Raw genomic sequence first — 23,687 nt, 5'->3', positions numbered from 1 at the left:
TAAACCTGCTCCGATTTCCTGTATGTGGTGGGAGGAGAGTGGGGTTGGGAGCAGAGCGGAGTTTGAGTTCGTTCGGTCAGGAATGTGCCGGAATGGCCCATTGATGTCATCAGTGTGCGATCCGGGGAGGCCGGATGTCCCCTGGACCCAAGCCAGCAGGAGAAGGATATTAGCATTTTGGGGGGCACCTGCTTGCAGTATGTCTTCATTTAATCTTCTGAGAACGCGAAGGCTTTCTGAACACTTCCATGTCACAGATCGGGAGACCAGGATCACCCAAGATCACCCAGCTTATGGAGAGAGAGGAACCCAGGTCCCTAGCACCAAAGCCCACTCTTTCTGCCCCACTGGGGTATGGTTATGAAAGATCAGGCCTCCGAGATACCCAGGTTAGATTTCAACACGAGTCACTGAACCCCTTTACTCTGTGCCGGGGACACACAGCCAGGAGCTGGTCCCTGGCCTTGAGGAGTGCCCACATGAGCCGGGCACCAGCCTCCAGCCTGTGAGCAGAGGCGCATCCCATGGACACGGCAGGAGTCGACCTGGAGAAGGACAGCGGCAGGACTGGGGGTGGCGAGAGGAAGCAGCAGGCGGTCTTAGGGTTTTGGGACAGTGGGTGTCACTCCTGATTATAAATGCCTCTGGCCAGCATTCTCTGCCTTTATCAAAAACATCACACACATCTGGGCCCCCGCAACGGGCCAGTGATCCAGGCCTCTCTGGGGGTGTGGCCTGCGCCTCTGCACCTTCCCCCCCTGCCCGGATGTGACACCGGAGACTGGTGCCTGGGCTCCGAGGCTGGTTTTGTTGGGACACTGGCTCTGCCCACACCCTGGTCCCCCGCCTGGCCTCTGACCTTGCTTTCTCGTTCCCTCCAGCTCATGGAAGCCCTCAAGGAACAGGAGGAGATCAACTTCCGGCTGAGGCAGTACATGGACAAGATCATCCTCGCCATCCTGGACCACAACCCCTCCATCCTCGAGATCAAACACTGAGACCAGGGTGGCTGGCTGCAGAGCAGCCGCAGGACCCCCAGACCCCAGGATTCAGGGGCAGAACCCCGCTCGAGGATGCGGCCCGGGCCGGGCCTCCCACGCACACTGTAAATGTGTCTCTGGCCACCGCTGTGTAATGTGTACTGGTGTGTATGTGGGGAGGCCGTGCACACAGCAGAGCGTGAGCCTGGGCAGCGGCCGTGGCGCCATCTGCGCCGTCAGCTGTCCTTGTGTTTTGCGGTCCCTTTGCGAGGGGCAGAGGGTCGTGGAGGTGGGCGGGGGCGAGGTCAGCCGTCAGGAGTTACTGTAATGACGAGAGCTACGGGAAGCTTGCATTTCAGATACTGGACAAAATGATTCTACCTCTGGGGACAAGGATTGAAAAGCATTCTAGTGCGACAGGCTCTTTGACCCCCATTCCTGTTTCCCCCTGGGAGCGGGGGCAAAGTGACGACCCCTTCCAGGAGCTTGAATGCCTCACCAACCTCTTCGGCCACCTTTCAGGCCCAGGTGCTTGAGTTCGGAGAGAAGGAAGGAGGTGGGGGAGGGGGGACGTGTCGGGGGTCCTCACAAGCCCTTCCTGCAGCCAGCAGCCCCCTGTGAGGCTTGTGCACAGTATATCCAAAGGACTCAGGCCTGCAGAGGAGCTGGAGGTGCGGCGGGTTGGGGATGGGGACAGCCGTCATCCTGAGGGTTCTTGGCACTTTGAGAGTTCTCCGTAAACCTGCCCATCCCTGCTCACCTACCTCTCCTTTCCTGTCTTGGTTTTGTTTTTTAAGACCATGAAAAGCAAGCGGCATTCACTTGGGTGTACATGAAGGATTCAAAGAAAAGGGAAGCGGGTGGGGACAGTCTAGGGTACATGTTGACATTGGGCAGCCAGAGACACGGTCACGTCCCTGTCAGCCTCGTTTCCAGGGGCTGCCTTGTAGGAGAGAGGCATGGATGGACCCTCTCAACAGCTCCCAAGGGCTGGGAGGGGGCCTTGCTCACCTGTCCCTGGTCACGGCCTTAGGTTTGGGTTTTCAGAATCCATGCTCTGGGTTTGGCTCTGCCGGACAGTGAGGCCTCTCTGTCCCAGCCTCTAGAAACATGCCTGTATTTGGGTCTCAGCTGTGCTGGTGTGAGAGACAGTCAGGGAAGCTGCAGGGAAATTTTAGTCTTCCATTCTGGTGGTGGTGGTTGGTGGTTTAGTCTCTCAGTTGTGTCCAACTCCTTGCAACCCCAAGGACTCTAGCCACCAGGCTCCTCTGTCCATAGGATTCTCCAGGCAAGATACTGGAGTGGGTTGCTATTTCCTCCTCCAGGGCATCTTTCTGACCAGGGATCAAATCCACGCCTCCTGCCTCTGCAGGCAGATTCTTTTACCACTGAGCCACCTGGGAAGCCCAGTTACAGACTTTAAGGGAACAAAAAGGTCAAAAGACATAGCTATGACCAGGCCATGGCTGTACTTGAACCGCAACAGAAACAGTAAATCAGTGCGGACTCCCAGTTCTGTTTCAAAGGTAAAGATCAGCCTGGTGACACAGTGGAAACACCCTCGGGATCTTTCACGTGATCTTTTGTTCTAGGCGGCTGGGAGCAGATACGGTACTCTTCTTTGAGTTTTCCAGTTTGTCTCAATTTTGTGTGGCTTGTGAACCGTATCCTTAATCCAAATACAGATAAATGCGCATGGTCTTATTTCCAACATTCTCCCCCCTCCACCTGCCAGTGCCATTTGTTTCCTTCAGCACTTCTTCTATGAAAGAGAAGGCTTGGGCACGTTGGGGACACGTGTGCAGAGGAGAGAGGGCTGGGAGGGTGAGCAGGGACCTGGGGATTCGGGTGTGTTCCCAGTGACAGAGCAGGGCTGCGGCCAGGACTGGTCTTCATCCCGTTCCAGTCACTCTCGTTGGATTTTGTGACTTCTGTTTAAGCATGTGCATGGATCTGATCCCAGGACTTTGGGGCCACCCGCACCAGGAAGACGAGGATGGGGGGCGGGGCGTCAGTCTCCTGGGAGTCTCTCCACCCCGCAGGACGCTGGTCTCTTTGGGGCCCCCAGGGGTCTAAGCAGAAGCGGCAGTGGAAGGAAGGGATGGGAAGTGGGTCTCTTGAGAATTTGCTAAGAGGAAGGAATGGCATGAATGAAGACCGGAAAGCTGATGACTCACGCTGCGGCTTGGGTCTGGGTTTTATATGAGAAGGCATCCTGCAGAGAGGCCAGCCGGATCCGGGTCCTGGCCCATGGGGCTGGGGCTCGCCCTGGGGGAGGAGCATTTTATGGGTGATGGTGTATATGCTCTTTAGCCGCACTGATGTGGAATTCCAGGGGAGGCCGCAGAGGCCTGAGTTTATAACAGAGTCAGAATGTGGCATGGAATCTCCACCCAGGGGAAAGTGGGTGGAGAAAGCTGTCAGCCTGAAGGGGGCTCCAAGGGAGCCGACTCCCCCAGGAAGCTCTGGTCAGAAAGCCGCCTCCGGACCTGGTCTGAGAACCGGGCTGACTTTAAATTGAGGCTGAGTTCCATTTAACACATGCCCCAAGTTAAATCCAACCTTCTTCAGCCATAATACATCCAATAGGCTTGTTCAGATCCTGTAGCTTTTTAGCCTGAGAGGGGGCAATGCCACAGGGGTTCCAAGCCACAGCCCCTGTGCAGGTTCTAGAACGGGGTCCCGGTGGGCAGACCCTGCTCCCCCTGCGTTTTCTCCTGTTTCCTGGTTGAAGGTTGTGCTTTTATCTCTCGGTGGTGGGGCTGCTGGAGAATATACAGGATTCCCCCGTGAAATGTGAATTTCAGGCAAAACAAATAATTTTCAGTAGGTGTTCCATACAATACTTGGGATCTATGCTTGTCTGCAGGTTTTAGAGGTGGTTTCGGGGTGAGGGGAGGGGGTTCTGCTGCAGGCTCACATTTGACATGACCCTGGGCAGTCCTCACATTTAATCAGAGCCCCAGCAAAATTTGTTGAACCAGCAAGTCAGTGTCTAAACACAAATTAACTTTGAATTGCCAGAGTTAGATAAGTTATTTTAAATTTGCAGATTCTTTGAGAATTGTCAAAGAGAAATTATCCTTTATCTGTAAACTCCTAATCTATTTCTGACCCGTTAAAAACAGAGTTTGACAACCTCCCAAAGTACCCAGACCTGAAATAGTAATAGTGATTCTCAACTTGGGCTGTGCATTGGAATCACTGGGGAGCTTTTTTTAAATGCTGCTGCCTGGGCCTCCAGAGATTTGGATTCCATTGGTGTGGGTATGGCCCAGGCACCTGACTGTTCAGAGAGCTCCCCAAGTGATGGTAATGTGCAGCCAAGGTTGGGACTTCTAGGAAGCGGTTGGCCAGAGGCAGAGAAAACCTCTGCTGGGCTTGTTAACCTAGGTGCTAGGTAAAATTGAATTCCCTTGCTGAGACGGTGGCTTTTCCTTTAATGATGTCAGACGGTGAGACGTTAGCAGACGCCCTGACACCCACAAGGGGAGGCCAGATGCCTTCAGGAGTGGGTAGATCCAGCTGTTCTCAGGAGCCTGGAAAATGAAAGTCGCTCAGTCATATCTGATTCTTTGGGACCCCATGGACTATACAGTCCATGGAATTCTCCCCTTCTCCAGGGGATCTTCCCAACCCGGAGATTGAACCCAGGTCTCCCACATTGCAGGCGATTCTTTACCGGCTGAGCCACCAGCCTAGGGGTTAGCAAACTTGAGTGGGCAGGTTGGTCTCTGCCTGTTGCTCATGGAGTTGGTGGGTGGCAGGTGTTGGGATGTATCAGTCACAGGCCCAGTGATTAAAGCGAGAGCAGAACAGAGTGGGGGTGGGTGCTGAAAGCAGCCCCAGAAATAGCAGCTACCTTCTGGCATAGCTGAGCCCAAGGCGATTCCCGCTTTCTGATCTGTTTTCAGGTTGGGTGGATAAAGGTCACCACACCAGCATCCCTCCCCAGCCCTGGAGGCTCCAGGCTCTAGTCTGCTGAACTCCTGGCCCAGCCAGGTTCTGGGGATCAGGAAGGCAGGCTCTTTTGTTCCAATGAGGGACTTAGTAGCAGGGAAGAGACCCGCAGGGGCCAGTGGGGCCTGGTGGACCAGGGAGAAATTAAGTCCTCTTTTCGTGCTGCATAGGTGTGTGGGTTTAATGCATTATCAAATTTATAAACCTAAGAGCTAATTATAGACGCGAACAGAACAGGGGATGTGTTGGGATGGTTGCGGTGCCCAGGCAATGACTTTGTTTGCCTGGCAGATCTACAGCGACTCTCTTAAGGGCTGAGGTGGGTTGTAGACTGAGGAGGGGGCAGTGCAGAACTTCAGAACTTTCCTCTAGGGCAGCCCCTCTCCTGTGATGCTTCAGGCTGGTGAGGGGCAACCTGGGTGACTTTGAGCAAGTCCCTTCCCTCTGCAGACCCTGCCAGCCCATTCTGAGCAGGCCCGAGAGTGGGCAGGGAGCACGAGGGGCGGGAGCCATGGGCATGCCTGCCTGCCTGCCCGCCCGCCCGCCCGCCCTTCTGCCACACTCCTCTTTCTTGGGGAAACAGGCTGCCTTCTAGAAAGGTCTGTTTCTAAAAGCGTAGACCCTGCGAAGCTAGATGTCACGTGACATTGGTGCTCCGACCTCGTAGGTTTCTCTTTCCATTTCTGTTGTGACCGTAAAGGAGGGCCGTCTGCCCGGCGCCACCAGCAGGGGGTGGCTGAGCTGGGCATCCCGGGGCCACCCCATCGGGGGTTTAGGCGCTGCAAGCTCTGGAGACAGGCTTCCCTCCCGGCCCTCGGCTTTGCTGTGCTGCACAGGCTGTGTGTTGTCTGCATGGTTTGGGGTCCTTGTCTTTGTGCCTTCTCCCCCCTCCACCCCCCATCACCCTGTACAGGAGTTCCCACGTTTCCATTGCCCCCTTTTCTACGTCCTCTCGGTTACCCTGGCCCTGTTCCTGCCCGAGCCCTGCAAAGTGTACAAAGCAGCCCTTCTGTGTCCACGCACCTCCGCCCCACGAGGCTGACCCCCCTGCACGCCGTCCCCAGGCCCTCCACTTGCTCAGCCACTCAGACTCGCTAATCTGGGACATGTTTCATTCCGGTCCCTAGCTTGGGGGTCCTGGGCCCACTCAGCGCCTCACCCAGCCTGCCGCTCTTTAGGAACCCTGCACACTATAAAAGGCTCTCTGTGTGCAAAGCAGCTTCTCCCACAAACTGCTCCCCGAGTGGGTGTCAGTACCTGTAGCTGGCAGAGCGTACCTTTCTCACTTGGAGCATTGGCCTGGCAGTGATTGTCATGGGTCTGCAGCCACTCTGTGGGCCCCTGGGAGGATGCACCCGGGGCCCCCAGAAGAAGCTCCAGCTGCGTGGCTCCCAGGGCTTGACGCCGGGCCTGGGTTCAGGGCCATCGCCATCTGCTGTCTGAACAGCTTCAGACCCCAAGCGGGCAGAAGGAAGAGGCTTCAGGCTGCGTCCCCCCAACACCTGCCATTAACAACCGCCGAGCTCTTCCGCCCAAGGTGCTCAGACCCGGGTGCCGTTAAATCCCCCGTGATGTCAGGACCTCGCATCACTGAGGCGCCCAGCTCCTTCCACTTTCTCCGCTGGGTCTCCAGAGCTGAGAGGGATGAGCTGCATGCAAAGGCTCATCCAGGAGGTCGTCAGGTGCCTCTGACGCATCGTGGGATTTCACCCGAGTCTTCTGCCCCTGGAGCCTCCATCCAGAAGCAGGCTTAGCTCTGGGGCTGGGGCGAGACCTCCACATCCAGGCCCCAGCTTGGGGAGAGGGGGTTGAGGCTCCAAGGCTGAGTCCTAGGGTCCCGAGCCCTCTGCCTCCCGCCTGCTCCCGGGCCAAAAAGGAGCAGGCTTGCAGAGGCAGGCTCCCTGGGGAACTCTCGTGTACAGACCAAGATGTAAATAAACACTTTGCTTTTCTTGCCTGACTTGATGGTGTCTCTGTGCTGGGGGAGGGAGGGTGAAAGAGGGGAGGCCTGGTCTCGGAACTTCTGGGGCCAACCTCTCATAGGAAGAGCAGGCCTCACCAGGTAACAGTCTCCAGGGCAGGGCCTCACCCTGCAGACCCTCCTGTGAGCCTGCTGTCCCTGGGAGAGGAGATGAGGGTCCCATCATCATCCCTGGTGATGTTTGAAAACTGTCCTCTGGGCAGCCATGTTCGCTTTCTCAGCTGGGGCCTCCCAGGGTTTCAACTTGCTCTGGTCACTAGCTGGGTCCTGGTGCCAGCTCCCGCCTGTGTCCCCTCCTGTTCCTCCCCTGGGTCCCAGGCCCACATCCTCCACTTGAGCCTGGCTGAGTCCTGCCAAGCCTTGGAGGTGAACGGCCAGAGTCCCGCCCTCTCCTTGTCTGCTCCTGGTTGTTATGCGATTCCGAGTGTTGACGGGGTTCACAGGCGCCCAGCCTCTGGAGGTAAGTTGTTGGCCCAGGCCCCCACACAGACCCTGGTGCCATGGGTCTGCCCGGGTGGGTGGACGGTGCCCCATTCAGTGCATTCACACAGCCTCCTGGGCTCACGGCAAAGTCATCTTCCAGCACTGGAAGTCGTGTGTTCTAGACCTTTCCTCCCCTCCATCCTGCTAACCTGCCTTTCCCTTCCTAACTAGGGTTGCCAGACTACAAGTCAAAATACAGAACACCCAGTTAAATCTGAATTTGAGATAATTTTTCAGTATAAGTATGTCCCAAGCAATACTGTTATTCATCGTTTATCTGAAATTCAAATATAACTGGGCCTCCTGTTCTATCTGGCAACTCGATTCCCAACTCCTTTGAGGAGCCCTCTCCTGCCAGCCAGGTGTCTCCAATTCCCGAGCACTGGACCCACACCCCAGTTGCAGAAACAGCTTCCTTCTTGGTGTGCCATTACTTTTTTTTGAGACTGGTTCTGCCCTCTACCCCAGCCATCCAGAAGCAACTGCCGGCCTTTACAGAATCTCTAACCCCCTTGCACCCTGGGGTGTGTGTTGAGACCTGAAGTCCTGAAAAGGTGAACTCAGTGTTGTCAAGGAAGCAGAGGAAAGCACAGTGAGGTCTTGAGATCCAGGGTAGGGACAGGGGGTGTCACTGAGAACCCCAGTATTAAACTTTCAACGTGCTGATGTTTCACAAGAATTAGGCCATTAAGCACCAACTCTGTGTTCATGGAAAAATTCATACACTTGAAATCAGACCTCCACTCTCTGACTTCCATGTGACTGAGCAAGTTATCTGAGTTTCAGTTGCCTCATCTATAAAACAAGGGAAGTTAACAGTTCCTACCCCAGGAGTCAAGTCACCGGATGGGATCCGGTACGTACTTGCAGAATCAGAATCTGGATTTGGGAGGCAAAACTCCTCTTCCCCCAAAGGCTCCTAATCAGAATGTCTCCTCTATAAAATTAGTTTTCCAGCGTGGCTGTAAAAATATACCACAAGCCAGTGGAGGGGTTTAAAACAACAGAAATTAATTTTCTCAGTTCCAGAGGCCAGAAGTCTGAGGTTAAGGTATCAGCAAGATTAGTTCCTTCTAGAGCCTCCACTGTGTACTCAGTCATGTCCAACTCTTTGTGACTCTATGGACTGTAGCCTGCCAGGCTCTTCTGTCCATGGGATTTCCCAGGCAAGAATACTGGAGTGAGTTGCCATGTTCACCAGGAGATCTTCACGACCCAGAGACTGACCCCACGTCTCTTGCACCTCCTTCACTGGCAGGCGGGTTCTTGACCAATGTGCCACCCCTGGAGGCTCCAGCTGAGGGTCTACTCCATGCCTCTCCTGGCTGATGGTTACCAGCAGTCCCTGGTGCTCCTCGGCTTGTGGCTACATCACTCCAATCTCCCTTTGTTGTCATGTGACCGTCTTCATCTATGTATCCAGGTTTTGCTGCTTTTTTTTTCTGGTTGCACCGAGTCTTAGTTGTGGCACGCAGGATCTTCAGTTGCAGCACATGGGATCTTGTTCCCTGATCAAGGTTTGAATCCCATCAACTCACCATCCCCTCAAATTTAGGGCCTCTTAGAGTCCTCTGGGCCCAGGATAAAGTCTCCTGAAGGGTCAAAAATACCTGGATACCAAAATCACTTAACCAACAGACTTACTCTGCCGGCTCCAGCTCTGTGACAAGTTTTGTGCCAGGCCCTGGGGATTTGGTACCAAAAAGCAAAGACTCTTCCTCTTGGAAGGAGAGACGTAGGTGACTTGCGTGATGAGAGGTACCAAGGAAGATGTCAAGGCAGGGATGGGAGCTGGGGGCAGGAGGATTGAGGCCAGTGGGCATCAGGGACAATTTCCCTGAGGACAGGGCATTTCAGCAGAGCCCTGGAGGATGGTAGGATCTGGGAATCACACGTGGAGGAGGCTTGTGGAAAGCTTGGCCCTTTCAGGGCACTGTGGCTGGGCGGTGAGTAGAGAGGTGGGGCTGGGGGAATGGGACAGCTGAGGCCATTCCGAGTGTAGTGGGTCAAGGGTGGGTCTCATCATCCATTAAGCGAGTGTTTTATCAGCCACCAGCACCTGACAGACAGGGGGTAGGGCAAGGAAGACAGATCCGTCCCCCACGCTCACGGCAGAGCAGCTTCTAGAAAGGGAGGTTATCAAACCTGGGTGCATATTTGAATCACCTGGAGGAACTTGAAGCCCCATGGATATAGGGACCCAGCCCAGTGATTTGATTTGAATCTACCAGGTGAAGGGTGGGGTTGGACACGGGTTTTTCCAAAGCCCCCCAGGAGATTCCAGCGTGTTGAGGGCTGAGAGTCATTGCATCATCATTCTGGCAATCATCTGATGAATCAGGGGAAGCCTTAGGAGGAAAAGATGGAGATGGCCAGGTGAAGGAGGTTGGGAAGGACATGGAGAGCATATGCAAACAACCAGCAAGGCAGAGGTCAGAGGTCAGGGCTGTGCATGGCAACCACTAAGAAGCGTCTTTAGCTGGGGGCCGCCTGGACAAGTTCCAGAGAGCGGCAGGGGGACTAGGTTGCTGAGAGAGGAAAGGAGACGTAGGCAGCATGGACTCAGGTAAGACCTGATTTATTTTGTCCTGGTTTTGTGCGTGTGTGCTGTGTGAGATGGGGAGTTTGCATCACCAGGTTTGGGTGGTCAGGGAATAAGGCTTCTCATGGCCGTGCTGGGAGGGTCCACTCAGCCAACCCTCTCCAGAAAATGACTAAACCACGCCCAGGGTGGAAAAGGCTGACCCGGGACCCTCAGGAGAGGAGGCACAGCGCCCCCAACGATGGAGACCCGAGACCTGTGGCCAGCCGGGGACCCCCGGGGAGGGGCGAGTCGGGGTCAGTCTGCCTGTTTGGCAGCTTCTGGACCTTTGAGCCGTGCAGAAGTGGGATTCGGCCACAGTTGTCCCCTATGGTCTGGCCCCGCCTCATCCCCATGCCTAACGCTGTGTTTGGCCCACAAGAGCGAGCGACGAGGAGGCGGTTCTCTCGTGTGGCTGAGTCTCCTTAGGGTTCAGCGGTGTTCTGAGTGCTTGGCATGGCGAGTGGGGGTGGGGCTCCGTAGGAGGCAAGCGCGTGAAACTTGTGCAGCCTGTTTGGCCCAGGAGGGATGGTGGGTCCGCCATGGGTCAGCCTGGTTGGCTGGGCTCCACCTTGATGTGGGCTGAGGGGTCAATAGTGCCCCGAACCCACTGGGGCAAGGTTGTGGGCTCTATAAGCCCAGGGAGCCTGGAGCCAGCTTCAAGCCAGTTCTTCTGGAACTTACCAGGGGATGGGGTTGGGGATGCAGGAAGCTCCCCCTCACTCTTCTGCTGTCCCTGGTATAGCCCTGACTTTCTCTCCAAGGTCTGACTTTGATGTTGGGTTCTGATTTGGGCTTTATGATACTTGTGAGGCCTCTAGGTTAAAAAAAAAATAATATAGGAGCTCCTGAAAGGCCCAACCTAGAGGGCAAAGGCGCTGAAGTTTGAGCCTATTTTCTATATCCTTTGCCAGCACTCAGTCCAGGGGAGCCTGTGAGACCTTCATCCCCTGTTTCTAGCCCCACAGGTCCCCTCTGGCTTCACTCAGCCTTCCCAGCTTATCCAGTCCAGCAGGCCACGCCCCCAGACCACAAGCTAGACTCTCCTGGTCTCTAGCAGCGTCAGGCCAGACGCCCAGGGCTTCCGCCTACCCTTGTGGTGCTGGGAGCAGGAGGAATGTTGTTAAGGTCCACGCTGGAGGCTGTCATGGCTAGGAGGAGGCTAGGAGAGGAAACAATCCAGCTTGTTCCCCTAGAGAGCCCACAGATGTTCCCATTTTTTTGAGCTGGGTGTGGTCACAAAGGAGACCCACCCGGTACCTCTCTGCCTACCTGTACGTTTTGAGGTAGCCGGTCACACAGCAACAAATGCATGAAATAGCAAGTCTTGGGAACTTCCCTAGCAGTCCCATGGCTACGACTACGAGCTGCCAATGTAGGATTTGATCCCAGGTCAGGAAACTAAGATCCTACATGTTGCATGATGTGGCCAAAGTAAATATAAAAGGTTTAAATAAAAGTTTTTAATAAATAAAAATGCTGGAGCATTTTCAGCTCAACCAGGCTTCTTTTCAGATCAGTCTTTTCCCCAAAGATATCCACCCAAACAGGAGCCATCTTGGGGAACGACTTGGTCCATCGGGGCTCTGACCTCAACTGGGAAGGTGTCTTAGGGTCCAGTAACCCCCTGGGGAATCCTGACTGTCCATCACCACAGGATCGTGTGTTCAGGGAAACGAAAAGTCCCAAGGGCTATAGCTGCTTAGGGCTGGGCTCACTAAGCCTTCTACCTTGTTCGGGGGCTTCTGATTTTCATTTATTCCATGATTCACCTGTGAGCCCCGCTCATCCCTTTAAATTACAGACACCTGCAAGCGTTTTGTTAGGAGGGACGATTCTACCAATGAGGGGTGGAGTTGGGAGAAGGTGAATGTCTAAGCACTGAAAAGGGAAAGAAAGAAAGAAAAAAAACTAACCCCGAGTATGAAAAGCAGTCTTGATTTAAATATCGACACGTGGTCATACACGCTGCAGAAAGTGTTCAAGCTGTGTTAAATTTTTTTCTCCTGCTAACGGCAGCCTTAAATTAGAGCTTTCATGCCGGCAAAGGGACAGTGAATCTGAGCATAGGAAAAGTGTCAGGAAAAGGGTCAAGCTACCTCAAAACCTAGAGGTAGGCAGAGAGGTACAAAGTGGGTCTCCTTTGTGCCCACATCCACCTCAAAAAGTGGTCACAGAACAACAGATACATGAAATACCAGGTCTCGGGGACTTCCCTGGCAGTCCTTTGGCTATGACTCTGAGCTGCTTATTTTAGCAGTCAATAATGAATAAGGTGGTTCAATTCTTAATTAATGCGGGGCTGTGGCTAATAGTTAACAAACGCTCCCATTTTGTGGATGAGACAATTGAGAGTAAAGAACTTCTAAGGAGCCACTGGGTATGATCCCTGCCAGATTCATCCAGCATCACAAAGGTTTCGATTACTCCATGCAAATAACCACCAGCCCACACACCTAGAACCAGAAAGTGTGTTTGTTAGTTGTATGTAACCTTGTATATCGGAGAAGGCAATGGCAGGGCTATGTAACAAACTCCCCTCAAAATGTAAGAGAACAATTTATTACTTTTCCCCGTTTTGCGGGTAGGCTAGCAGTTCCTCTGTAGACTGTGCCTGGATTCACTCAGGCAACTGCCCTCAGTTTGAAGGGTGAGCTGGCCATGGTCTGAGGTGGCCACACTGACATGTCCGGCAGGTGATGCTGGCTTTCTGGCTGGGAGGTGCCTCATGGCCTCTCCTCCTTGAATAGCTGGACTGCCTTCCTTACACAGCGGTCTCGGGACTTCTAAGATAGTGAAGGCAGAAGTTGTCAGGTCCCTGGAGACCTAAGCTTTTGCACACCATCACTTTCACCACATTCTATTGGTCAAGGCAAGTCAGATGGGCAGCCTGAGGATGGGGTAATAGACCCTACCTTCAGGTATGAAAAGCAGCAAGGAATTTGTGCTTGTTTTTTAATCTCCTTTGTTGTTCAGTCGCTAAATTGTGTCTGACTCTTTGCAACTCCATGGACTGCAGCACGCCAGGCTCCTCTGTCCTCCACTGTCTCCTGGAGTTTGCTCAAATTCATGTTCTCTGAGTCGGTGATGCTATCTCTCTCCTCCTCTGCTTCCTCCTCCTCCTCTTGCCTTCAATCTTTCCCAGCATCAAGGTCTATTTCTAACGAGTCGTCTCTTCACATCAGGTGGCCAAAGTACTGGAACTTCAGCATCAGTCCTTTTAACGAATATTCATGGTTCAATTTCCTTTAGGATTGACTGGTTTGATATCCTTGCCGTCTACGGGACTCTGAAGAGTCTTCTCCAACACCACAATTGAGTCTACTACATCGCTTAAAGTTACAACTCTCCCTCCTACCTCCAGAATTTCCTATCTTCCTTCTCTGCTTTATTTTTCTCCCCAGTACTCATCACCATTGGATGTTTTGTTTATTTAAGAATAGAAGCTCCACGAGCTTCCCTGGTGGTCCACTGGTTAAGAATTAAGAATCTGCCTGCCAAGGCAAGCAACACAGATTCGATTCCTGGCCCGGGAAGACCCCATGGGGCAACTAAGCCCATACACCACAAGTACTGAGCCCCTGCTCTAGAGCCCTCAAGCTGACTCACTGACAGCAGTGACCCCATGCAGCCAAAAATAAATCAATAAATATTAAAAAAAAAAAAAAAAAAGCTCCGTGAGGGCAGAGATCTGCGATGCTTAGTTTACTGCTTACAGCCCCAGCATTGAGAACAGAGTCTGGCACCTAGAAGGTGCTCAGCGAGGATTTGTTGAATGACTGGATGATTTTATGACTGCATTACATGGAAACAGGTATGACCTGATGGTCAGCTAGGAGCTGGTGTTCTGGAACCAGCTCTCACCTTGCAGTCAAGCTTCAGAGCATCTTTCCCAAGGCCAAAGCTCTCTATTAAAAATGGTACACATGCATTTAGGAAATAGAAGTTAGGCCATGCTCTTTTGGCTGCTCATTCCTGGAAGAATGACAAAGTCAGGCTCCTGGGCCTACCCAGCTGAGAAGCAGACCTGGACAGGCCCACAGGGACCCCTCCAAGGAGCAGCCCCAGGGCAGTCAGGGTCGGCCCTGACTCATAGCAGGGAGTCAGAACAAAGGATCAAGAATTAACTACTTTTTAAAGTGTGTGTGTGTGTTTTTTTTTAAGGTATTTTTAAAATAGACTAGTTTTTAGAGCAGTTTTAGGTCCACAGCAAAATTGAGTGGAAAGCGCAAAGTTACTATATCACCCCTCCCAGCCTCCCCTGATGCACAACTTCTAACATCCTGCCCCAGGGTTGTACACCTGTTACAAGCCATGAAATGATCCACTTTTAAGGACATAGGATGTGCTCATCTTACAATGGTGAGAAGAATGAGGACACCGTGAAATACACTAATGTGCATGAGTCTGTCTCTCCTAACTGTATTACATATATAGTGCATTTCATCAAATTTGATCTTAAAAACTTATGTGCCACTAAAAATTGCTAATTGTAAGATTCCGTTAATTGTAATCAGTTGTCATAACTGACTTCTAATTTGCTAAAAAGTGAGAAGAAAACTTGTATCTCAGAATAAATGAACTGTGTGTTTGATACATACAAGAATGCGGGCACTGTGCTGCTCTCTTGTGGTAAGACTGCGGGTCTTTTGAATTCTCCTTCATATGCTTTTAAAAATCTTCCCGTCTTTCGACAAATGGTGCTGGGAAAATTGCATATCCACAGGCAAAGGAATGAAGTTGTGTGCTTACCCTAACCATGCAAAAATTAAGCCAAAATGGACTAAAGACCTGATAAGACCTGTGTTGATATAACTCTTAGGAGAAAAGGGGGGAAAGCTTCAGGACATTTGATTTGGCAATGATTACTTAATGTCACCAAAAAATGGCAAAAACAGACAAATGGGACTACAGCACATGGAAAACTTAAGTACAGTAAAGGAAACAAGAGTGAAAAAACAACCTAAGGAATGGGAGAAAATATGTGCAAACTATGTATGTGATAAGAGGTTAACATCCAGGATATATAAAGAACTACAACTGAGAAAGCAAAAACCCCCATAAACCCAGTAACCTGATTTAAAAGTTAGCAAAGAATTTGAACATTTCTCCAAAGAAGATAAACGAATGGCCAACAAGCCTATGAAACTATGCTCACCATCACTAATCAGGGAAACACAAATCTCACCACAAGGAAATTGTACAACCTCATGCTTTTTAGGATGGTCACTATAAAAGCAAAACAAGTATGGGCACAGATATGGAGACATTTGAACCCTTGTGCAGAGTTGGCGGGATTGTAAAATTGCATAGCCACTCCAGACAACTGTTTGGAGGTGCCTCAAAAAATTAAAAATAGTTACCATACGGTCCAGCATTCCCACTTCTGGGTATATATTTTAAATACAGGATCTTTTTTTTTTTTTAAGTTTTTAAACTTTTATACACAAAGAGCTAGTATTGTTTCTGCATTAGGTAGATGTGCTGAATGATCCATTTAAGGAAGTTCAATTAGTCCAACTTAAGCCGATGTCCTGCGCATACTGGCGGGAACACTGGTGGCACATATAGGGGCCGTATTTCTGGATCAGACCTGGCAAGAGCGAGAACCGTGACCGAATTTTCTCAGGTGGCTCCAGTAGAGCTACTGGCGACCCATGTTACTTTCTCGGCTGCAACGAGGCAAAAGGCAACACAGGATCTTGACATATTTGCACACAGCGCCCCCCTTCACTGAAACATTATTTACAATAGCCAAGAGGTAGGAGTAAACTAAAGGTCCAAAGACAGACGAATGGATACCTTACAATGGAATACTGAGCCTTGAAGGAAACTGTCCTATGCAGATGAACATGGATGAACCTAGAGGACCTTATTTATGCTCAAAGAAGTCAGTCACAAAAAGACACTGTATGATCCCACTTCCATGAGGTACCCTGAGCAGTTCAGTTCTTAGCACCACGGTAGTTGCCAGGGGCTGCGGGAGAAGAAATGGGGGAATTGCTGCTCTGTGTTTATAGAGTTTCCATTTTACAAGATGAAAATGTTCCAGAGACATCACATAGCCTGTAGTTAATACGACTGTACACTTAAAAATGTTTGTAATTTTTACAGCTTTTCTCTGACCCCATGGACTGTAGCCTGTCAGTCACCTCTGTCCATGGAATTCTCCAGGGCAGAATACTGGAATGGGTAGCCGTTCCCTTCTCCGGGGGATCTTCCCAACCCAGGGATCAAACCCAGGTCTACCTGCACTGCAGACGGATTCTTTACCAGCTGAGCCATGAGGGGAAACCCATAGTTTTTCTCAGTTTCCCCACATCTCCAAACTATACTTACTGTACTTTTTAAAAAGTTCAACAAATAAGCAAGAATGACTTTGATGGTGGAGATGGCAGGGTCATCAATAGTGAATAGGTCTGGCTTATGTCCCCTTTTCTGACACTGCTGTGCAGGAGGGCAGGGCGTTGAGGAGGCTGGCAGTTGACCACACACTGCTTCGGACAAGAGGGTGCCTCTTCCCCATCCATCCCACTCACCTCTTCTGCAACAGACCCTATGGCCACAGGCCAAACAAGGACAGAGGGACATAGTTTCTTTTCTTTATTTTTAAAAATATGTTTTCCCCATTTTTATTTATCACACCACTTAGCTTACGGGCTCTTATTTCCTCCCCCAAGGATAGAACCCATGCCCCCTGCGGTGGAAGCACCTAGTCTTAACCACTGGACCACTAGGGAAGTCCCTTTGCTTTTTTTTTTTCCTTTATCATTTATTTTGTGGGAGTTTGCAGGATCTTAGTTCCCTAATCAGGGATGGAATCCCTGCCCAACTGCAGTGGAAGCCTGGAATGCTAACCATTAGGCCGCCAGGAAATTCCCTTCCTTTTTAAAGAAAAAACAAATAATAATCATAATAAATCATGATAAAAATAAAAATAAATCATGACAAAAATCATAATAAACACTCATATATCTCTATCCTCAGCTTTTTTTGCCTCTTTCACACAATAGAAACAAAATATTATAAAGTCCCCTTTGGTGCCTTAACTCCAGTCACCCCCTCTCTATTTTTCTAATGGTTTTACTTTTTCCTTGCTATCTTTCCCTTTGCGTTAGTAAACGGTACATCTTGTTCTACGTCTGAAAATCACACTTCCTTTTGTGCCCTTTCTATGCTGATTCCTTTGAATCTGGATCATTCCTTTCAAGAGTTACCTATTGTTCCGTGATACGAACAGGCAATCAGACACCTCCATTCAGGTCATTCTAGCACTGTCCCCAGGAACATCCTTGGGGCATCTCCATGTGCGCCTACATCTGCCCTCCTGGGCCAGGCCACCGGGTCTAAACAGATATTTACTCCCGAGTTTCCAGCAGGAGGCCCGTGCCGGGGGAGTGAAGGGCGAGAGCAACCGAAGGTGGTTTTGCTTAGTGACCTGCCCCTCGGGGTCAGGGAGGCTCGCTCACCTCCCGTCGTCCCTGCAGCCCGGCCTCCATCCCTCGCGGCTCCCTGAATCTTTCTCCGGGGACAAGTCTCGTCCGTGCCTAAAGCGCCCTTCTAGCCCACTCGGTTCCCGGTGCACTCGGTCTGAGCTCCTGCGCGCTGCCCCCAGTATCTTGCTGATGGGTGGAAATGACCCGGCCAAGGTCACAAGGCGGCGCGCGGAGCCGGCTGAGACGCCAGCACGGACGCCCTGCCTTGGCTCGCCGGCCACCGCCGCCGTCTCCGCTTCGGCTCCGTAGCAGGCGTCGGTCTCGGTTTCTCTCCGCCCGCCGCCGCCGCCTCTTTCGAATCCCCCCGCGGGCCTCTCCGCAGGCGCCGCGCCCCTGCGGGCGCCGGAGGCGGGGCGGAGCCGGGCTGGCTGGCGCTGCGGGTTCGCAACCTACCGCGGGCAGAACGGGGGACGGGGTGCGGCAGGTCTCGGCCCTCAGCACGCCGCAAGGGCTCGGAGAGCCGGGTCCCGGCCCGCGGATCTGGAGGGCCGGGCGGCGGGGCCGGGGGCGGAGCTGGGGGCGAGGCACCGCCCTTCCCGCGCCTGCGCCGCCTCCCCTCCACTGAGAGCTTCCACCGCTCCCTTGGCTGTCAGGCGCGGTGGCCAAGTGGTAAGGCGTCGGTCTCGTAAACCGAAGATCGCGGGTTCGAACCCCGTCCGTGCCTACCCTTTGAGGGTGTGGGTTTGGTCGTGGGAGCTTTAGCGTCCCACGTGTGCTGCCCACTTCCTCCGTGATGTGGCGTTTTTTTTGCTTTTTACTTTCCATGTCATTCCTGGCCTCCTCGAGTCCCACCCTTCCCCCTCCATCCCTAGGCTCTGCGGTCACCAGCGCAGGCAGGGCCAGTTCGCGCGCTTCGCCGGCCGCCCTGCGCCTTCCCTCCCCGGAGCCCATCACCCCGCCGCAATGCGCAGGGCGAGGCTGGCCTGAGATTCCCGTGTTACCCGTGGGGACTAAGGCCCGCACTAGGTACCGGATCGTTCAGCTGGAAGGCGCCTTTTCCCTTTCCCAGCCCTTGGGAAACTGATCCTTGAGGTCTGGCGCCTGCCTGTGTGATCCCTTGAATCTGGCCCGTAGCCAGTGATGACACTCCCCATGTCATTTCTAGGATCAAAAACCCAACTAATATGACATTAGTGCCTCTCATTTCCTGGTATGCTCCTTCTTCAGTTGTGACCCTCAGAACTGAAAATATTGGGTTAGCCCAAAATTTGTCTTAGTTTTTTCTATAACGTCCTATGGAAAAACTCGAACTTTTGGGGCCAACCCAATTCTACTCGAGGTGTAGTCTTATTAAGGGAACTTCACCTCCCTCATTCTGTACCTCATACTTCTGTTGATGTGACCACAGAACACAACTTTCTGCTGGTCCCATTGCACGGTTGACTATGTGGAGCATCAGGTGGACTGGATGTCAGCAGAGTCTATCTGGGGCAGTGTCTAGGGCTCAGGCAGCATGGAAATAAATACACTGATCTTTCCCTCTAAGATTCCAAAAAATAGAAGAGTTGTGCTTGCACTTAAAAAAAAACAAGTTTTTTTTTTTTAAGCTTATTTATTTATTGGCTGCCCTATGTCTTTATTGTTGCATGCAGGCTTTCTCTAGTTGTGGCGAGCATGGGCTACAGTCTACTTTCAGTGCACAGGCTTCTCACTGCAATGGCTTTTCTTGTTGGGAAGCACGGGCTCCAGGCGGCAGGCTCAGTAGCTGCAGCACACGGGTTCACTAGTTGTAGCTCACAGGCCCCTTTGCCCCGTGGCAGGTGGGATCTTCCTGGAACAGGGATGTCTCCTGTACTGCAAGGTGAATTCTTAACCAGTGGACCACAGGGAAGCCCCTGCGCTTGGCTTTTGAATGGAATGCTGAGTGTCATCATGGAATTGTGACTAAGTGCAAATCGATTTTCCAGACATTCAGACTCCAAAAGGGGGAAAGGTCCTGGATTCCTGGTTGCGGCCTTGAATACTGTCCCTCAGCTTGGATTCCTGATGAGAAGGAACTCGGAGGCTGGACATTGGGTTTCCTGCTGTTGCTGGAACAGAGAATTCCACCCCAACAGAGCGGGGTGGAGGGGTGGATGAGTCAAGCCAAAGTCAATAAAAGAGGGTCAAGGTACAGAAGAGGTCAGCATACAGATGTTGGGGGAAACATGGGGGAACCCAGAGGTAACAAGCCAGAGGCAGGGGTCAAATACGTATCCCGAGTCAATGTTGGTGAGAGGAGGTGGAGGAGGAGAGGCAGGTCCAATACAAGCACCAGGGTGAGCCAAGAGGCCTGGCAGTTACCTTGTAGGCCCACAGGTCCCTACACGCACCTCCATGCTTGAAGGGAGGGCAGAAGGGGACACGTGTATTGAGCTTATTGCCACGTGTGAAAGTGTTACTTGCTTAGTCCTGTCCGACTCTTTGGGACCCCAGGCTCACCAGGCTCCTCTGTCCACGGGATTCTCCAGGCAAGAATAGTGGAATGGGTTGCCATGCCCTTCTATAGGTGATCTTCCTGACCCAGGGATCAAATGTTGGAGGCAGATTCTTTACCATCTGAGCCACCAGGGAAGCCTGGTGTCTATTGCTTGACCCCTGTTAAATCATTTATATACCCTGGACTTCAACTTTCTTGGTTGCAAAATTCGAGAGTTGAAAGAGATGTTTTCTAAGTGCCTTGTGGCTTGAAATTCTAAGTTTCTACTTCAGAGCCTGGCCCTTGGAGAAGCAAGGTAGGGAGAAGGGGAGGACGGGGAGAGGCCTCCAGGGGCCTCACCCCACCCTCTCTCTCATAGCTGCCAAAGTAGTGAATTTCACAGTAGGGCTTGGACATGATGCCCTCGTGATGAGACTACACAGCCCTGGCTCCTCCATCCAGAGTAACAGCCAATCCTCCCTGATGGGCAGGACCAGAGCTACAAATCCCACCCCCCAACCACTCTCCCATTAGCTTTCCCCTTGCTCAGACCTCCCCACAGTGGCTCCCCCCAAGATCTAGGACAAACACTGGGCCTCTGAGGCTGCACTTGGGAAGAGCCACGTAGGCAGGCACAGCCATGTGTGGGCGGCTGAAACCTCCAAGATATTTTTAAAAATATCAGCTACTTTAGGTCAGGCTGATTTTTTCCTGCGAGCGAATATTATTTAACTTAAAAGCAGAATTTGGCAAGTAGATTTATTTTGCCTCGTGCTGTCAGTTTTAGTCCAATATTCCAGCCTGGAGATATCTATTTTTAAATCTTTTATTGTACAATAAAACACAGTTTCAGAAACCACACAAATCAAGTGAATGCCTTAATGAGTTGTAAGAAGAACACCACCCAGGTCAGAGAACTTTATCAAACACTCAGAAAACTCCTTCGTGTGCGCTCCCCCAAGTCACAACCCCCTGACAGCCAGAAGCAACCATACTCCCTAGTTTTATAGTAATCACTTTCTTGCCTTTTAACTTATCACTGCATTGTGCATCTTTATATCTTTACAACTTGGAGTTGAACTTTGCGCATTTAAAAAATTTCTAAAAAGCTTTTAAGCTCCCCCCGCCCCCATCACTAGAATTCGCTTCCTTCCCTTTGATTTCCTTGCAGTGTGTCTGTTGAGGAATCCGGCCCATTTGACCTGGAGAGTTTCCCATAGTCTAGACTTTGCTGACTGCAGACTGTTAGTGCAGTTCAAGTTCTTCTGTCCTTGGTATTGCCTGCAAATTAGTGGCTAGATCTAGTCAAATTCCATCCCTTTGGCAAGACTCAGGTATCACCGCCTCTGAGAAATCTCTGATTCCCCCAGAGAATGACTCACAGCTTATTGTCTGGGAGACTTCTGTATGTTTCACACCATAGCCAGGAGGCCCCTCAGGACTGGGACTGTGTCTCACGGGTGTCTGTGTTTCCAGCACCTGGGATAGAGAAAAGAGCCTTCTTACAAGAGAGGACCCTGCTTGAAGGGTTGGGGAGGTCTCCCTGTAGGAGGTGATGATGTGGCTGGGCTTTGGAGGTTGAACAGGAATTTGCCAGAGCGCCACAAACAATCCTAGCTACTTCTACCCTCATTCAATCATCACTGACACTCAAATATCATGATCTAGGTTCACATGCAACCTAGGTTTACATGCTTTTCTCCCTCTCAGCTCCCCATCCCACCACTGACCTTGCACATAAAATGGAATTTCAAATTAAGAAGCAATATTCCTATTGATAATTTTGTAAGCAAATAGTAAAGGTACAATCCCATCCTTTGGGATAGAAGTTGCCATCTTGGAATCATGGACTGACAAGAATGAAAGCAATCTCCCAAACCTCTCATGTAGCCACAGAGACAGGCAAAGAGAAGGAAGTGATTTGTTCAGGGTCATCCAGAAAGCACTACCTTCATCACATAAGTTAAGCTTTTCTGCAAGATGGGCCTAAATCTGCTGGGAAAAGTCATCTTTGATGATAACCTGACATGTACCCAGGAGATGGCCCATCTCTTTGCCAGCCTGTGGGCCAAGCCGGTCCTTCTCTTGTGTAATATTCACCCTTGATCAATAGAAAAAGCACATAGTGAACAAAATCATTAGGCCTGACCCCAATATCAGGCTGTAGAGGCAGGGAAGGGACACAGAAATTCCCTGTCAACAGCTGGATTCCCCAGAAGACAAACTCCTAGATCTTTTTTTTTTTTTAGTGTTGTTTTATAAATATTATTTATGTGTTTATTTTTGGCTGCACTGGAGCTTCATTGCTGTGTGCAAGCTGTCTAGTTGCAGAAAGCAGGAGCTACTCTAGTTGCAGAGAGTGGGCTTCTCGTTTTGGTGGCTTCTCTTGTTTCAGAGCACAGGTTCTAGGCGCGCGCTCGGTAGTTGCGACTGGCAGGCTCTAAAGTGCGGGCTCAGGAGTTGTGGTGCACGGGCTTAGTTGCTCCGTGGCATGCGGAATCTTCCCAGAGCAGGGATAGAACTCATATCCTCTGCACTGGCAGGTGGATTCTTATCTACTCGATCACCAGGGCAGTCCAGGCTCTGTCTGACTGGTGGCAGGAAATTGAAAAGAACACAGCACAACCGTGACATTGGATAGGCTGGATGGTCCAGAGGAGGAAGTTTGAGGGCAAAGAACTCGGTACAGAGTGACCTTGGGTAAATCATTTCATCTCCCCAAGCCCAGTTTCTGTATCCATAAATCAGAGTTCTCATTCCTGCCCTGGCACGTCACAGGGCTTTATGCCCTCCTAGAGAGATGGCACATATTCATTATTAGCAGAGAATCAGGACTGGAACATGGGGTTAATATTAAATACTTTGCATGGTTTGGGCCTTGAGGCCACAGTGAATGTGGCCCTCCCGCCCTGGGAGGAATGCAGTCACCCTCCGGGAGGAAATGGGTGAAATCAACAGGTGTTAAGAGTGGCTGTGCCTCTGTGTGTATCCAGAGCGAGCCCTGCATGGGGGAGGGTTTGGGGCAGCCAAACCCATCCAGCAATGGCAAAACAGTTCTCAGGGCAGTATGGGCAGGACTGAAAGGCGTTCAGCACATCTTTGCCGAGAGTGGATTATGTGGACAGGGGTACAGTTGTGGTATATGAAAGAGGGGAAACGTCTTACCCCGCGGAGCTCAAATCAGCAAGGGGGAAGGAACGTATGCAAATGAGGAAACAAGACGGCACGTTCGAGGGGAGGAGGGCTATGGAAGGAGAGAAAGGCCGAGTTGGGGATAAGAAGTGATGGAAAGGGGGTTGCGGTTTCAAACAGAGTAGCAGGGAGAGGCCTAGGGAAGAATCTAGAGGGAGGGAAGCCCGAGAATAAAGTCAGTGGCTCCCGATCTATGGGATTTTTACCCCTAGGCAGGTTGACCCCTCTCAGCCACGGGGATGGGTGTGTAGGGCAAGGTGGCAGAGACACGACGACCCTCTGTGTCACCCCCGCACTCCCACTGTCATCTCGAGGGCTCTGAGGTTAGCTTGCTTAGGACCCCGACTCCCATAGGTGTGTGGATGGTGGGGGTGGGGGAAATGGGAGGAGCCGCAGGGCAGACGTGGAGGGAGGGTCAGAGCAGAGGTGTGTGAACCACCAGAGACTGGGCGCTTCTGAGATACTTTCCTGGAAGGTGCTGGTGGGGAGTGCAGTAGACCGGTGTGGAGAGGGACTGCTCTCCGTCTGCACTTACTGGCCGACTGACCCTGGAAAGTAATTTCACCTGTAAAATGTGGGCAATAATAATACCTCTGACCTAGAGTCATTGTGAGAG

General features: G+C 51.6%; 1 protein-coding gene and 1 non-coding gene across 3 annotated transcripts in view; both read left to right on the top strand.

The window, feature by feature from the left end:
- RAB11FIP4 (RAB11 family interacting protein 4) overlaps window positions 1-6,900 on the top strand; it is a 107,437-nt gene extending 100,537 nt beyond the window's left edge. Inside the window, exon 13 of one of the 2 annotated variants that reach the window (XM_027516960.1) lies at window positions 882-6,900. In XM_027516960.1, the coding sequence (XP_027372761.1) occupies window positions 882-998 (117 nt within the window). In that variant the 3' untranslated portion in view covers window positions 999-6,900. The remainder of the gene's footprint in view (window positions 1-881) is intronic. The other variant, XM_027516959.1, reaches the window with a different exon arrangement.
- Window positions 6,901-18,073: 11,173 nt separating this feature from the next.
- Window positions 18,074-18,145, top strand: TRNAT-CGU. The gene has a single exon. It is a non-coding gene; the product is annotated as a tRNA-Thr (tRNA).
- Window positions 18,146-23,687: the final 5,542 nt, after the last annotated feature.

The sequence above is a fragment of the Bos indicus x Bos taurus genome, chromosome 19, assembly GCF_003369695.1.
Source record: "Bos indicus x Bos taurus breed Angus x Brahman F1 hybrid chromosome 19, Bos_hybrid_MaternalHap_v2.0, whole genome shotgun sequence".
Taxonomy (NCBI): domain Eukaryota; kingdom Metazoa; phylum Chordata; class Mammalia; order Artiodactyla; family Bovidae; genus Bos; species Bos indicus x Bos taurus.
This window is presented reverse-complemented; position numbering and strand designations above follow the sequence as displayed.